At 36.5% G+C, this 14,217-nt stretch overlaps 1 protein-coding gene across 1 annotated transcript in view; it reads left to right on the top strand.

Annotated features, from left to right (window-relative positions):
• The window catches only part of LOC132203311 (GAS2-like protein pickled eggs), a 34,975-nt gene that overhangs the window by 4,719 nt on the left and 16,039 nt on the right, over positions 1-14,217 (top strand). Inside the window, exons 2-4 of the mRNA XM_059630980.1 lie at positions 604-839; positions 11,337-11,621; positions 12,007-12,285. Coding sequence (XP_059486963.1) covers positions 627-839; positions 11,337-11,621; positions 12,007-12,285 — 777 coding nt within the window. The 5' untranslated portion in view covers positions 604-626. The remainder of the gene's footprint in view (positions 1-603; positions 840-11,336; positions 11,622-12,006; positions 12,286-14,217) is intronic.

Raw genomic sequence — 14,217 nt, 5'->3', positions numbered from 1 at the left:
TCGGGATTATTGCTAATATTCCACAACACTCTCTTGTGAGGCCCGGTGGCGGGCAAACTGTGGCCGATTTCTCATTCGTCTCTTTTCGCTGCGTGCATGTGGGAGCTGAGGCGGCCAAAGAAGGAAACTTGCAGCTGAATGAAAAGAAACGACCGCTCCCGATTCCCTCCAATTAGATCGAAATTCGATTGAGGCGCCGTTGTGTTTTTGCGGTTGTGATGCAACGGCCAGATAAAGCACAGTTGTTCAAACCATAAGCCGGATTGGAAAACCAAAGCAATTCAATTCTAGGAATAGACAAAGTTTTATTCAATTCTACTTTTTATTTGTAAATTGTTGAACTAAATTTTATTAAATTTTTAAACTCTAGAGTCAAACTCTTATCTGGTTTGCAGAAATTTTTAATAGAGAAGAGATCTTTTAGAAATGCTAGAAATTGAGCAGTGAGTCATCAATTTATATTTCTTCCTACTCAAATCGGTGCAGAGAGTGAAGTATCGGGGCCAATTTGCGGGGCCCCGGGGCTAAACTCGCCAACAGACACATATTATTTGATTTCACATCGGCACAGAAAGTGATGTTTGTTTTGCTTTCTGTCAACAGTTGTTCGCGAAATCTGACAAGCTATGGCCACGCTAATGGGCGGCGTCGGCTTCGGAGCCGAGGTGACCGCCCTGCTGATGGACTCGCGCACCCTGCGCCCCTTCAAGAGCAGCGAAGAGTACCTGTACGCCATGAGGGAGGATTTGGCCGAGTGGCTGTGCGTCCTTTACCCGCAGCTGCAGATCACCGTTGACACCTTTATGGATCGACTTGAGGATGGAGTCGCCCTTTGCAAGGTCAGTTCAATTTTGAATTTCAATTTCATTTTCCCTTCGCTTTAAACCTTCATTATATAGAGAAATATAATATATATTTTTTTTAAATTAAAGTTGATTTATTTAAATTATTTATACAATAATTCAGAAACTCGTTTTTAAAAAAAAAGAGCCGAAACTTTTTCATTTAAAAGAAATTTTAAATTTTAATCAAATGTTCAATATAATCGTTTTCTAGATCATTATTTAGAATACTGTTATGTAGAAAAGATGGTAACGTTTTTGGAAAAATGACTTTAATTTTTCTCATAGACGGTGGTCCAAATCGCCATGACGTGACCGACTGCACGATTTAAATAAGCAGATTAATCTATATAACTCCGTTGCAATTTGATGTAATCAACTTAAAATATTAAGTTTCAGTCTCACTTCGCGCGTCTCTGCTCTGTTTATACAGCGACGCAACCAACTTGACAATTTATAATAACGCAAAAGCGGATTAAAATCTCGCTTGACTGTCGGTGTCGAATTTCATATCAAAATCAGACAGAACCGTTGAGCAATTTCACGCCGAAATTATAAGGTCCTTTCTCGAAAGTTTGCACCATACAGCGCAGGAACGTGTCAAAATGTTTTGAAAATTCATGTGAAGTGTAAGCAGCAGGAGTTGGATTAGAGATTTGTATCTCTTTCTATAATCAAAAAGAAAATTCACTTAGCCACATGACCTCAAATATGTTCAAAGATAAAATCCACCGAATTAAAGTAGTTTCTCTAGGAAATGTCATTATCTGGCGATGTTGGTCCAGCAGGGTGTCCTTTAGCCAAAAAGCTTTTTTTGCTTTAAATTAACTAGTCTGGCCCTGTTCGGCCAGTTCAACAAATAACATTGAAATTGACGCGTTTTCCGTCGCGCACGCATTTCAAGATCTCTCAGCGGCAACTGGACGTTTTATTTTTAAAAGAACCAAAAGCAGTAGCCAGTGTAGCTGTGACCTTATACGGGCACGCATTTTTTGCTCTCGCCGGATTCCTTAATTATTTTTTGAATGAGCATTCTCCTCTTCTAGAATCATTTTTATATACACCGTGAATAGGCGGCTGGAAAATCTGGCGCCTATTTAATGCCTCATTTTAAACAAACAGAAGAGCAACTTCATCTAGAAATAAAAAAATTTAAAAATGAATGTGCTCCCGTGGGTTCAGACAGAATAATTAATTAGGACCACCTATGGTTCTGAAGTATCCAACCGTCAATTACGTTTTGCAACTGGACCCCTACTGAAAATTTCACGTGATGTGAAAGGTATGAAGATAATTCTGAATATTTTACAGACTAAATAAGTAAATAAAAAATAAATTAAAAAGGATTATTTTTTTAAAGAGAGTTAATTTAAATCTTGTTTAATTTTAAAAGGTGGGAAAATTAATAATTATAATAATGTTTGCAAGTTTAATTTGATTCTATCAAGTTTTCAACTGGATAGAATTTGACTTTAAATTCTGTAAAATAAATACCAATCTTGATTTAAAATTTTTTAATTCTTATTTTGAATGATCTGTTTGTTGCATTAAGTTATAGAATTTCCATATTTAATTATGACTATTTTGTGGTTATCTCACAGCACTCAGAATATTACCTCAACCATTTCATTCGGTTTTAACTTTCGAAGTCATAAATTAAGGATAATAATCGATCGGTTTGTGAGGCGCGCCCATAAATCAAACTCCCAAACTTTGCTCCTCCGGTCCAGCAGCAGAAGCACCTGACTCTGTATATAAAGACCATTAAGCCGGACGCTAAGAGACAAATGGCGAGAGATGGTTGGGCGCGTCGTTCAGCAACCAGAGTTTTGATTTATTCCGGTGGCTCGGCGGGTTGGTGGGTGGTCGTGACTCAACTGCTCGACTCGCTCGATCCATTCATTTTGTGCGCCTCACTTCAATTATGCTAAATTGCACTTCGGCTTTCATTACGCGGACTGACACTTGAATGAGGATTAATAAGCGCACACGCGAACCACCTAGCTCACATAATATAATAACCCTTTCATATATTTCCGCGGTTGAAATATGGAAAATGGTAAATTTTTCGCGATATTTCCTGCCATTGTCACGCGCAGAAGCGTTTATTGGAATTTACGAGATAGAGCTGCAGGTCCTTGAAAGTTCTGCGCGGAGCTCTTCTTATGCTTCTTGATAGGGCGAAGTTGGTTTTTCTGCTGGTGTGTGGGATTTCTAGAGAGCTTTTGCTTTCATCCTCGAGAGCCATTAGCAAGTTCTAGATTCTAAAGCGGAGCGCACCTCCGCTTAATCGCGCAAAGGGCCGTGCCCCTGTAAAACTTTATTTTTATTTATATAATCCAGTTTTCGGCTGCAAAGATTAGCCGGTTCGCGAAAAACAATAAATTTTTATTGCAGACCCAGATCACTCTCCGATTGTTATTTGTCCCAATTAGAGGGCCTTGTAAGCGTGTTATTTCGCCCATTTCTAATAAAACGATTATTGAGTGAAAAATAACATCAGCAGACAATAATTTATTTATTTACTAAATTGGAGATGTATAAAAAAAGTGGGCGATGGACCAATATGGAATTTAAGTATTCAATATTTATGATTTCACAATAACAATTCAGTGCATTTAAATATAATTATATACAGAACGCAGCGTTAATTTTTTTTTATTGATTTCCATATAAATACCTGAGAAAATCTTTCGAAATTCCAGCAACCTGCATCGATCTCTTGTATAATCCTGTGCATATAATTTATGATGCGTTATTTTCTTTGGTAATGCGTACGGCCTTGGGCCCAACGACACTATACTTCACAATATAAAACTTGAATAATCTTTCAATATCAGAAAGGCTGCATCTTTACAAGCATATTGAATAAGCCGCGGAATTTCAATGTCCAGATTAAATTTCTTATCTTCTTCAGAGGAACAAAAAAAAATTTGGAGGACAAATTATTGCGAGTCACTAATAAGTTCACAGGCTGGCGAACTCCAACTATAAAAAAGTCTTTCATGCTCGCAGCTGTTCGGAGAAATTGAGGCAATTTCCATTTTTGGAAATATTATTATACTCAAGGTGCTAACGATTTTGAAAGGGGATTGATCGAGCACTCTACTGGAAGATTTTCCTTTCGATTTTGGAAATAATGAACACTCTCCAGCGCCATCTAAACTAGCAGAGAGCTCTTGTAAATTTTTCTTCGTGATGTACGAGTACAAATGAAGGTGGATATATGGTCCTTGGGGCACGTCGGCATCGTTTGTTCTAACAATTCGGGCTGAGCAAGCAAAGAGAAAAGTGAGAAATGTCACTTCACGCTCCAGGAACGTGAGGATTTCTTATGCAAACCAAATTTCTTTTTGCACAATAATAAACGTCACACGGAACAAAAACTGAAAGATATGAAACGAATAAAAAAGTTTTGAGCATGTTCTAAGGAAAAGAAAACTTGGGTTTGCGTGACAAGAAAAAATAATTTTAAATCGCCTCTTAAGCAGGGCATTTATCGATATTATATTTTCTTGCACGCGCGCTTAAGGGGATTTGTGCGCGATTTATTGGCGTGCTGAAGATTACTTTTTATGTAGTACGCAGAACGCAATTAGCTTAAGCTGAAAAGGCGATTTGGTGGAATTTTATTAGGATAAGAATACTCTACACTTTAAAAATTGAATAAAGCTCCTGCCAAGGATACAATTCAAAACTTTTGAGCTGCTAATTGATATACATAGGAAGAGCGTTGGGCGCACACATAAAAATGTCCCCAACCATATACAATACAAATTAAAAACAAGCCTGCAGTGTTAGCCGAGCAACGACCTTGCCTGCTGGTGACAAGATCTAATATGTTTACACTCGGTCTCCAACGCAGCGTTGAAATAAAAAATGGGACCTCCGTTTTTCGTTTTCCGTCCGGCGCATGATAATAATTCACCATTTGAAAAAGAGAGTCGTCTAATTTGAATGTGGCGCTCTTCCTTTTAAAAGAAAGAAGTTGTAAATGATGCGGACAGTCACCGCGCGTTTCTCATGTACGACCATCATCAATCTCGATTATATTCAATTTCCCAGACGCTTTATCTTGGGTACTCTCTTTTGAACGCACAGTAACGGCCGCGTGCATATGAGAGTTGAACTCGACAGAGAGAGATAAAAGGGCACAAGTAAAGGAGTTAAAGCTTTAAACATCTCATCAGTCGGTCCCCCACGCCGCATTAGTTTCTGTTTATACTTAGCAGCACGAATGAAGCTGTATGTGACCATAAATGATATTTTTGTCCCGACACAGTCACTTGCATAAAGGGGAAGTAGTGCTGAGAAACATTAATTTTCCTTTCTTAGAAGAGCTTAAAAGCATCAAGCTCTTTAAATTTTCAATATTAGATTTTTTTTCTTTTATTGCCTGAGGGCAAAATTTTTTTTTTAATTTGTTGTTAAAATTTGTTGAAATCAGCAAATTTGTTTAATTTCATAAACATGTTTTTGGTAAACACATAAAATGGTTAATTTAAACATATAAAATCTGAAAAAAATGATAGAAGACGTCTGAATTTTGAAGCTTAATTTAAGTTTGGCATTTTAATTTTTTCAAGGAATATATTTTTTATTGCAAATTTCAGTAATAAAACATTTAAAATTTCCTTGAAAAATCGCATCATTGATTGAATAAGGGAAAAATATATAGTTATTCGATTTTTTTTAAGAATTAAAAAGATTAACGAATAAATTTTTGTCAGACAATTTGCCCTTTATTTTAACGTGACAGAACAATCCAGAGCTCCAATATTTTTTATCTCCAAATTAAAAATAGGCACGTTGTTATTTTTGTGAAGTGCAAATTTTTATCCTTTTTCGTCGCCCCAAGTGGGAAATTCGACCACATCCTCTATTATGATTTCTTCAATTCCTCATTCCGTTCAGTTTCCCACCACAAGCGCACATTGTTCTTCCTTTCTCCGCAGCAGACAGAAATGCACCGAGTCGACTTTTTTCCGTCTGCCCAGTCATATCATAACACACTTCTGGCCGTAATTAATTCTGTCCGGCTGTCTCCGCGGGCGCAATTTTGAAATTATCAAGGCCCGGCATTCACTCATCCTCTCATAAGCGTCAGCCTTCTCTCTTTTTCTTTCTGCGTGCAATATTTTTTGCCCAGCTATTTGCTCAGTCAATGACGTGTGCGCTCTCAGTGTATGCATTTGTCAGTCAGTTATATACGAAGGCCCCAAAGACAGCTTGCCCGAGAGTGAAACGCGCTCGCAGCACTTCCATATACTGCAGAGATGATAAACCACTGCTGGGGCAGGATGTGCCGGGCGGCGATAATGTTTTAAAGATAAGACACGATTTTGCCCCTCAGAGGCCATCAGCCAAACACATACCACAGCAGAATGACAGCCACCTTTCAAGATGACCAAATTGAAACATTTTATTTGACAATTCAGACAGTATTTTAAACCAACTTTAGGAGATGCGCATAATAGAAAAAAAATTGAGACAAAATCAGTTTTGACCTAGTTTTTAAATGAAATATTTTAAAGCGTAAGTAATTTGAAGGAAAAACTACTAATTTTCAAGTGCTTAATCGGGTTTTGTTTTAATTTATTATTTTTATATAATATTAAACTTACTATATTTCATGAAAATATTTGCCTAATTTTTGAATTAAGTTCTAATAAACATCAGTTTTATTTTAAAATTTTGAAATAAAATGTTATTATTAATATTATCTTATTACTTTTATTATAAAATAAATTTTTCAATCATATTTATAATTTAAATTTATCTATTGTAATTTTTATTATTAAATAAATAACAATTTTCGCATTATCAATGTTTAACTGATTGAAAATGCATAATAAATTTTTTTAAATATGAATACAAAATATTTATTTTACTTTTGGTGGTCAATCTCTAAAATCATGTTAATGGCGATGGCAAAAATTATTATTAAATCTGGGATTTTTCCTGTGAATACTGCGATGTTAATCATTTTTGACAACTAATAAACATAAATATATGAAGAGTATTCCTTGAATGGAAATTTCGCTTAAAAGTTGTTGCCACTAGATAAGGTGCGATCCTTCGCCTATTTATTTCCACTTCCATTTAAGGCTGATTTACATAATTGGAGACCTCCAAATCGATTCTCAAATATGTAGCCTTCGATTTTTTTTCAGCGACGTCTTACACCTTTGCTAGTTTAATCTTTTGATGGCTGTCAAATTAAGTTATGGAATAGATCATTCTTTTGAACCGTTTGGAAGGTCAACTTGTAAAAATCGCGTCTAGAATGCGCAAACAGAATCGTAATATGCACATCCGCGTCCCTCATTTTTACGTCTTAATTTTAAAACTTGGAAGGAAATATGCTGTGTGAAGAAAGAAATCGCTTTGAAAAGGAAATGAGCCTCGCACGGTGTTCACTCCGCCGCCCATGTGTGCGCACATGAGCTTTTCTCGCTGACACTTGACTAACTCTATGTGGAAAAAAAATGAAGAGGCAACGCTGTGGCTGATGTAATAATAACCCACAGCATCCTCTCATTAAGTATGCAGTGGCAGCAAATCCAACAAACACAATTCGACGCTTTGTCCTCCGCGTATTTCTCACTTGTTGACAAATGGAAACTACCAGCATGTTCTTTAATTTGTTTTTTCTTTCAAACCTTCATTTTTTATTATTACAACAAACAAATTAATTTGTGCAATTTTTGTAGAATTTAAATAGCTGAGAAACCTATAAAATTTCAGGAAATTTCTAAACTTGCGGTTTGTTTGCGTTGACCTTAAGGAGATCTCTTTCCCTTTGATGATCGGTTATTTCCTTTCGCACACATGCAGGTTTGGAATTTTCTCTTCGAAAATCAATATTTGATGATTATGCCTCTCTGCAAATTATGTTCAGATGAATTGTTATTGGCCGTCGAGCAATTTGCCATCAGCAGCATCCAACCTCGGGGCACACGCACTCATCACATTATTATTCGTTTCTACTTGTGGTGGCATTCGTGCGTATATTGTTGATCATGCAAAGCAGGTGTTGCTTCAAATCATCGTAAGGTTTCCTTTGTCCTATTTGAGCGGAGAGAGGCAGCAGTGGTGCTGCTGCATAAAATTACTGAATTTTATTAGCGGAGAGACCTGTTGAATAAACAACAACGCTCGTTCGGCTCGTTATTATTGTGCGGGTATGTTACTGTTATAATGGGTGCCATATGCAAACCTAAATGAATAATTATTTTGGAGATGCGAAAATTTTGAAATTTTGTTTCTATTTTAATCAAGTGATTAAAAAATAAAAATAATAAAGATTTATAATTATTGTGTTTATAATTTTTAGTTACAAAAAATCAAACTACAATTTCAGTGATAACTGAATTTGAACTCCATCAAAATTATTGAAGTTGACCTCTTACATCAATACTCGCATAAATAGAGATTGATTCAACCCTGAATAGTTTCAACGTCAACCTCTCAATTTTAATCAATTTTTCCTTCAGTACTCCGCTTACGCACTAAATACCTCTCTCAATTTGATCATAAATTGGCAATTTCCTCCCTCACAAGCCAACTAGCTTGAGTCACATGAATTCGATAAAGAGGTCAAATGTGAAGCAATGAGTGCAGAATAATAGAGCATTAATTTCGTGCATGCGGGAGCATTGAATGTCAAAATCAATATAACGCCATCGACTCTCTTCCATGATTATATAAAAGAGCTCAACAAACCAAAGGGCACCAGCGGGTCGCACAGCAGCTTGCACGAGTGGATTGAATGTCTCTCTCCATTTCCTGTTACTTGCATTTAAATAAATGCGCGATCTCGCCCTGCTTAGTCTCCAGTGGCTGAAACTGGAATTTTTCGCATTTTGCGCTGCACCATTGAAGGAGAGAAAGCCCTTCACATCTGCATCCATTTGTTTTGATTCATTGTTTTGAGGGCAGCGTTAAATTGAGGAGAACTCTTGTAGAAAAATAATCCTGAATTCTCCCAATCAAATTAATTTATGAATGAAAGCTTCCCTAACTAAATAATATTAATTCATTTTGATTGCGTTTTTTTAATTACCTAAGATACTAAAAGACTGATAAAAGAATTTATTGCACTCATTCTTAAAATTTAACATCAACTAATTTAGATAAAAATTTATTAAAAAAATAATTAAAAAGTTATTTTTCCTCAATTTTACTTTCTCTTCAGCACTTTTTTTGATCAAACTTTTCTTGTTTGTGTTGAGAATCAATATTCTCAGATTATATTTTGTGATTTTAACACTACCCCGGTCCATATTCGAAGCTGTGAATCCACGTGTACCCACTTCTGGCAGCACAGTTAGTCAGTCAGTCACCCTCGCTCATAAACGCGTGTGTGCGGCCGAACCCCTGCTTGAGTGGCGGCGGCTGCACAAACATGCATCATATGCACGCAGTTGTTGTTTTTCAGCCTCTCTCTCGAAAATAAATCCACTCTCGCGGACCAACAACTTCCTGCGTCGGCTGAACCAAGAGGGAGTTTAATTCCATAACTTCTTTTTAACCGCTACTTCAATATTCCCCGAGCAATTTTTATGACGTGCACGTCGAGTACGCTTCTTCTCATTCTGCTCTCGCGTTGCACACCCGCATGTTTATAAATAGCGGCGCACTAGAGAATGTTAATGGGATTTCACTCTCAGATTCGTCGCTATTATTCTTGAAATCGGGACGATCAAATGCCCGGCGTTGCTGCACGAGCCGCAGGAATGCATCCAACGGTGGAATACATGCACGTCCGAGATGCTCGCGCGGGGTTCAACGGATTTCAAAAAAAGACGCGTGTTGGATTAACTTTTGGATGCATTTCAAAATCGCCCAAGTTAGCCGGCACGGACTAAAAACAATCTCGGTTCCAAAGATAAATTTGTTTTTAAATATAAAATAAAACGTATACAACTCTTGAAATTGTAAAATTAAATCTAAAAATTCTTAATATTTAATTTTTTTCCTTATTTTGGCAGCTTTGTCTCATGTGGCGTTTCTCCCTTTAAAGAAAGACAAAGGATGCTTATTATCTCTCCAGAGCTGCTTATGTATGCAGCATTTGCAATTATTATTCCTCCCTAGCTGCTTTTTTCTCTCTGTTTGTTTTCTCAAGCCCTTTGTTTTCTCCTGCTTTTCTTTCTCCGCAAGCACTTCTCCGTCTCTCAGCAGTGAGAGTTTCCTCCATTTTTCGTGCTTCTCAAGAAGTCAAGATAAATGAGGCGTCCGCCACTTTGCATTATAGAACAAAGTTCGGTTGTCGTGATGGGGCACATTCGATGACATTTTACTCTTCGCCCGTTCCGTATTTTCTCGGAACGAATAAAAGGTCGCACGCTCACGATCTCCGCTCTGCACGTTCTGTTAACTCCAAGGGAAAATAAAGGAGATTTTTCAATAAAGCAATAAGCACTTTCCATTGTTTTAAGCCATTGTTTCGGCGAAACCGAATCGATCACCTCTTCCTCTCTCTGTGCCGGTTTCATGCATACCATGCAAAGTTCTTCTCAAGTGAATAACCCTTTTATTATTCCATTTAATAATTCAATTGGGCAAATCCACTGATCAATCTTTATTAACTCTTAGAAATCTATAAAGAAGGGTTCATATTTTGATTGTGCATTGTGTAAACATTTGAAAATTCCAATATTTATCATCTTTTTTGTACAAATTTAATTAATTAATATGAAACAGCAACTGTAAATTCATGCGATTATTGTTAAGTAAAATTAACGTAATATCATACTCTTCTTATTAAGTTTTGTAATGGATTGAATAGAATTAACGATAATAATAAAAACAAAATTTAAAAAATGTACTGAAATCAACGTATACCAATTAATATAATTTTGATTTTGTTTGAAGAAGTTGACACTCGAGGAGATGATCATGGAAATTATTTCCATAATTTTGATTTATTACAATAGCCTAAATTAATTGAATTTTAATTAATAACCCATAATTTTGATTTTTTTTAGGGATAGATGAAAAAAAAATATAATTAATATAAAATGATTTAAAATTAAAATAAAAAACACTTAAAATAAATTTTATAATTTTAAACATTTTAAGAATAAAAAATTGAAATAATGATTTATTTTTTAATGGGCACGTGATGAAAAATTAAAAAAAGGATAATTCATTTTGAACTCATTTAGATTTAATACTACATTTTTCTAAGGCATTCAAGGAAGGTTTTTAACGTTACTTTAACACCTTTCAAGCATTCGTTCCTCCAACGACAGTATTTTAATTAGCAGTCAAAGTGATTTCACTGCTTACACTCGGAGCATGACTCAAGTTCCTTAAGCTTGTTCAAGCAAATCCTTTTGCCAAGGAGAGGTCAGTGCCTCTCTGTGCTGTTGACGCAGGGGCTGGTGCGACTTCTTTTTGCCATTCGTTTCCTGCCTCTTCTTCCTGTCCTGCTCACACTCCATTGTGCATCTAAATTAATTGTGTTTTCTCCTTGTGTGTTTGCAGCACGCCAACAACGTGCGAAAAGCGGCCGCCGAGCACGCGCAACGCAAAATGGAGCGCTCCATCAGCAAGGGCAACCCTTTCGAGGTGCGTTGGCCCATCCTGTCGCCCAAGGACGTGCAGTTCAGGGCAAATGTCAAACCGGGCACCTTCCTCGCCAGGGACAACGTCAGCAACTTCATCACCTGGTGCAGACACGACCTCGAGGTCCACGAGTGTCTGCTCTTCGAGACCGACGACCTCATCCTCAGGAAGAATGAGAAGCATGTCGTCCTTTGCCTCATGGAGGTAAGTCACATTCTGTTTTCCCTAAAAACAACTTTTCTGCTAATGACCTATGGAAATTAATCAACAATTGGAAAATGTCTATTTTTTAAATAGTTTACGCTTTTAAAATGAAACCTATTTTTTCTAATAATAAATAAAGAGAGAATATACCAAAAATTAAAATGCAAAATTTAATAAAGGAATATTATTAATCATTTTGTAGAATTAGCACTTACAATTAACGTTTATTTTAATGAAACTACGAGTAATCTTGATTTTATTAATTTATAATACAAAAAAATCATTTGTCCAAAAATTTTAGTATCCAACTTTTTATATGATTGTATTCGACGTTTTTTAATTTAAATTAAAGCTAAAATGTAAAAAAATTAATATTTTACTTTAGGTGGCACGACGTGGTGCCAAATTTGGCATGCCAGCCCCAATGCTGGTCCAGTTTGAACGCGAGATTGACCGCGAAATTGCTCGAGACCAGAAACGTGAACGGGCTGGTTCCACTTCAGGGGATGGAGGCGATTTGCTCAACGGTGTCGCCAATGGCACCGAAAATGGTGTCGATTTGGAGGAGGAAGAAGAGGAGGAAGAGGAGGAGGAAGATTACCCTATTGAATATGGACCCATCCCACAAATTGTCACCAACGATCTGAAGAGCTTGGACGAAATGGTGAGTACACCTGATCTAGTATTTAATTTCTATTGAAGTGTCCGAATTTTCTCACAAAGGAGCAGAATATAAACTTTAATCTTGAATTTGTAAGTTGGAATTTATTAATTTAGTTTGAAAATAATTTTTTCTGATCTTAAAGTTAATTTAATACCTTTGCTGATCAGAATAACTTGTTTGTCCACTCATGGCATCCAGTGTTGCCATCGAAATTAGAAGGACATTGAGTTACTTGCACTTTGCGAAATCAGTTCAATTACGTTAATGAACCAAAAATAACTTCATCTTATTTGAAAAATCGCATGTCATGATGGTTCGCGCAGATAAATCCCAAGAACAATTTTAATCAGCACACAAAACAAGCCTTTCTTGTTCGCTTACCTCGCGCTAAATAGTCTCTACTCGCGGCCTGTTGAGTGCCCGAATCATTTACGTCAATTACGTCCGAGTACCCGAGATCGACGAAACGCGTGTTTCGCGAAGTGTGAAGAGGCAAAGATATGTTTTTGACAAGCTGCGCGGCATAAGTAATGTTGTCTGCGATTTCGCTCGAAAACCAGATATACCTGTTCCACCATGTCACTTAAAAGCTTCGTCCATTATTTCTATTGGGAGCATGAAATGTATTTTTACATTTCGAGACAGAGGCGTTATTTTTATATTTTATTTTATAGTAAAGGGTATCAGTGGGGCGCGGAATGTGGCGGCACTCTCGTGCAGCCGATCAATACCGTCTCACACAGTGAAAGTTGCCTCGGGCCGTGTGACCCGAGCGAGACCCCAAACACGGCTCCGATGACCCCTGCATGGGGTCTGCAGCGCCGTGATTACATTTTATATCTCTCGAATGCACGGCGCGGGTCGCGGCGTGGCGGACACGACTTGCATGGCTCGAGACACTTTCCTTTGGTAATTGGGAATTTGAAAAATGATTCTCATGCAAAACTTTCCTACGATTCATTGAGTCCAATTTGCGCGAGAGCCTTCGATCCATTCAAGATGATTCAGGAGATAAATCGTCTGGCATAGTTCGGGAGTCCAAGCTTAGATTTTGAACTTCCTCGTCATAATTATTTAAAAAATAATTCTATCGATTTTTTTAAAGGATTAATTTAATGCGTTTTATTTATTTTTATTTATTTGACTGGCCTTTTGGTGCTCCAAATTATAATATCTTTGTTAGGATGGAAAAATAAACTAAATTATTTACCTACTATGAAAGATCTATTAAGCAATGCAATTTATGAAGGCCCAAAATATTATTGATTAAATTTAAGTACTCTCAAAACCTTTAAGAATTTCTCTTTTTTAAGAAAATAAAATTAGCTTTTTAGTGTTGTAATAATCAACTTTGGCATAAATATAAAATTCACATATCTTTTTTCCAAAGTTATTATTTTAATTATTTAAACCTTTTAAAGAAAAATAAATATTTAGTTGCATTAAATATTTTAACGCTTGCCATTTTTAGTATAAAAATGTACCTGTATTAATTCAATCTTGATCTTGACGTTGGAAAAAAAATAATAATTAAATTTTAATTATTTTTTCTTTTGTATAATCTCTTCTGTACTAAAAAAATCATGAAGAATTTTCACCTCGGCAAATTTTCAAAACAAGAAAGAAGCGCGCGCATCTCTTGGAAATCTGCATATTTCTGGACCACCGCCTATTTCATTTTGAATACAATAGCTTTGTTTTCTTTTCCACCTGATTTAGTGCTTTTCGGCTGCGAGATTAGCCTCATGAAAACTAAAGCGACGTCCACACAAACGGCCAAGGGAAAGTGTGGGCGTATTTTGTAATGAGAGAGCCAAAGATCTGAATCCTTTCTCGCCACGCGCGCCACGTTCGTAGCGTACGTTTGAATGAAAAGTCGTGATAAGGACAAAAATACCACAGCTGCTTTCTAAAATTTCCTCCAGAAAAACG

Source organism: Neocloeon triangulifer, unplaced genomic scaffold (genome assembly GCF_031216515.1).
Source record: "Neocloeon triangulifer isolate White Clay Creek 2 clone unplaced genomic scaffold, ASM3121651v1 ptg000017l, whole genome shotgun sequence".
Taxonomy (NCBI): Eukaryota; Metazoa; Arthropoda; class Insecta; order Ephemeroptera; family Baetidae; genus Neocloeon; species Neocloeon triangulifer.
Note: the sequence above shows the minus strand (reverse complement) of the source record. Positions and strands in the feature narration are given on the sequence as shown.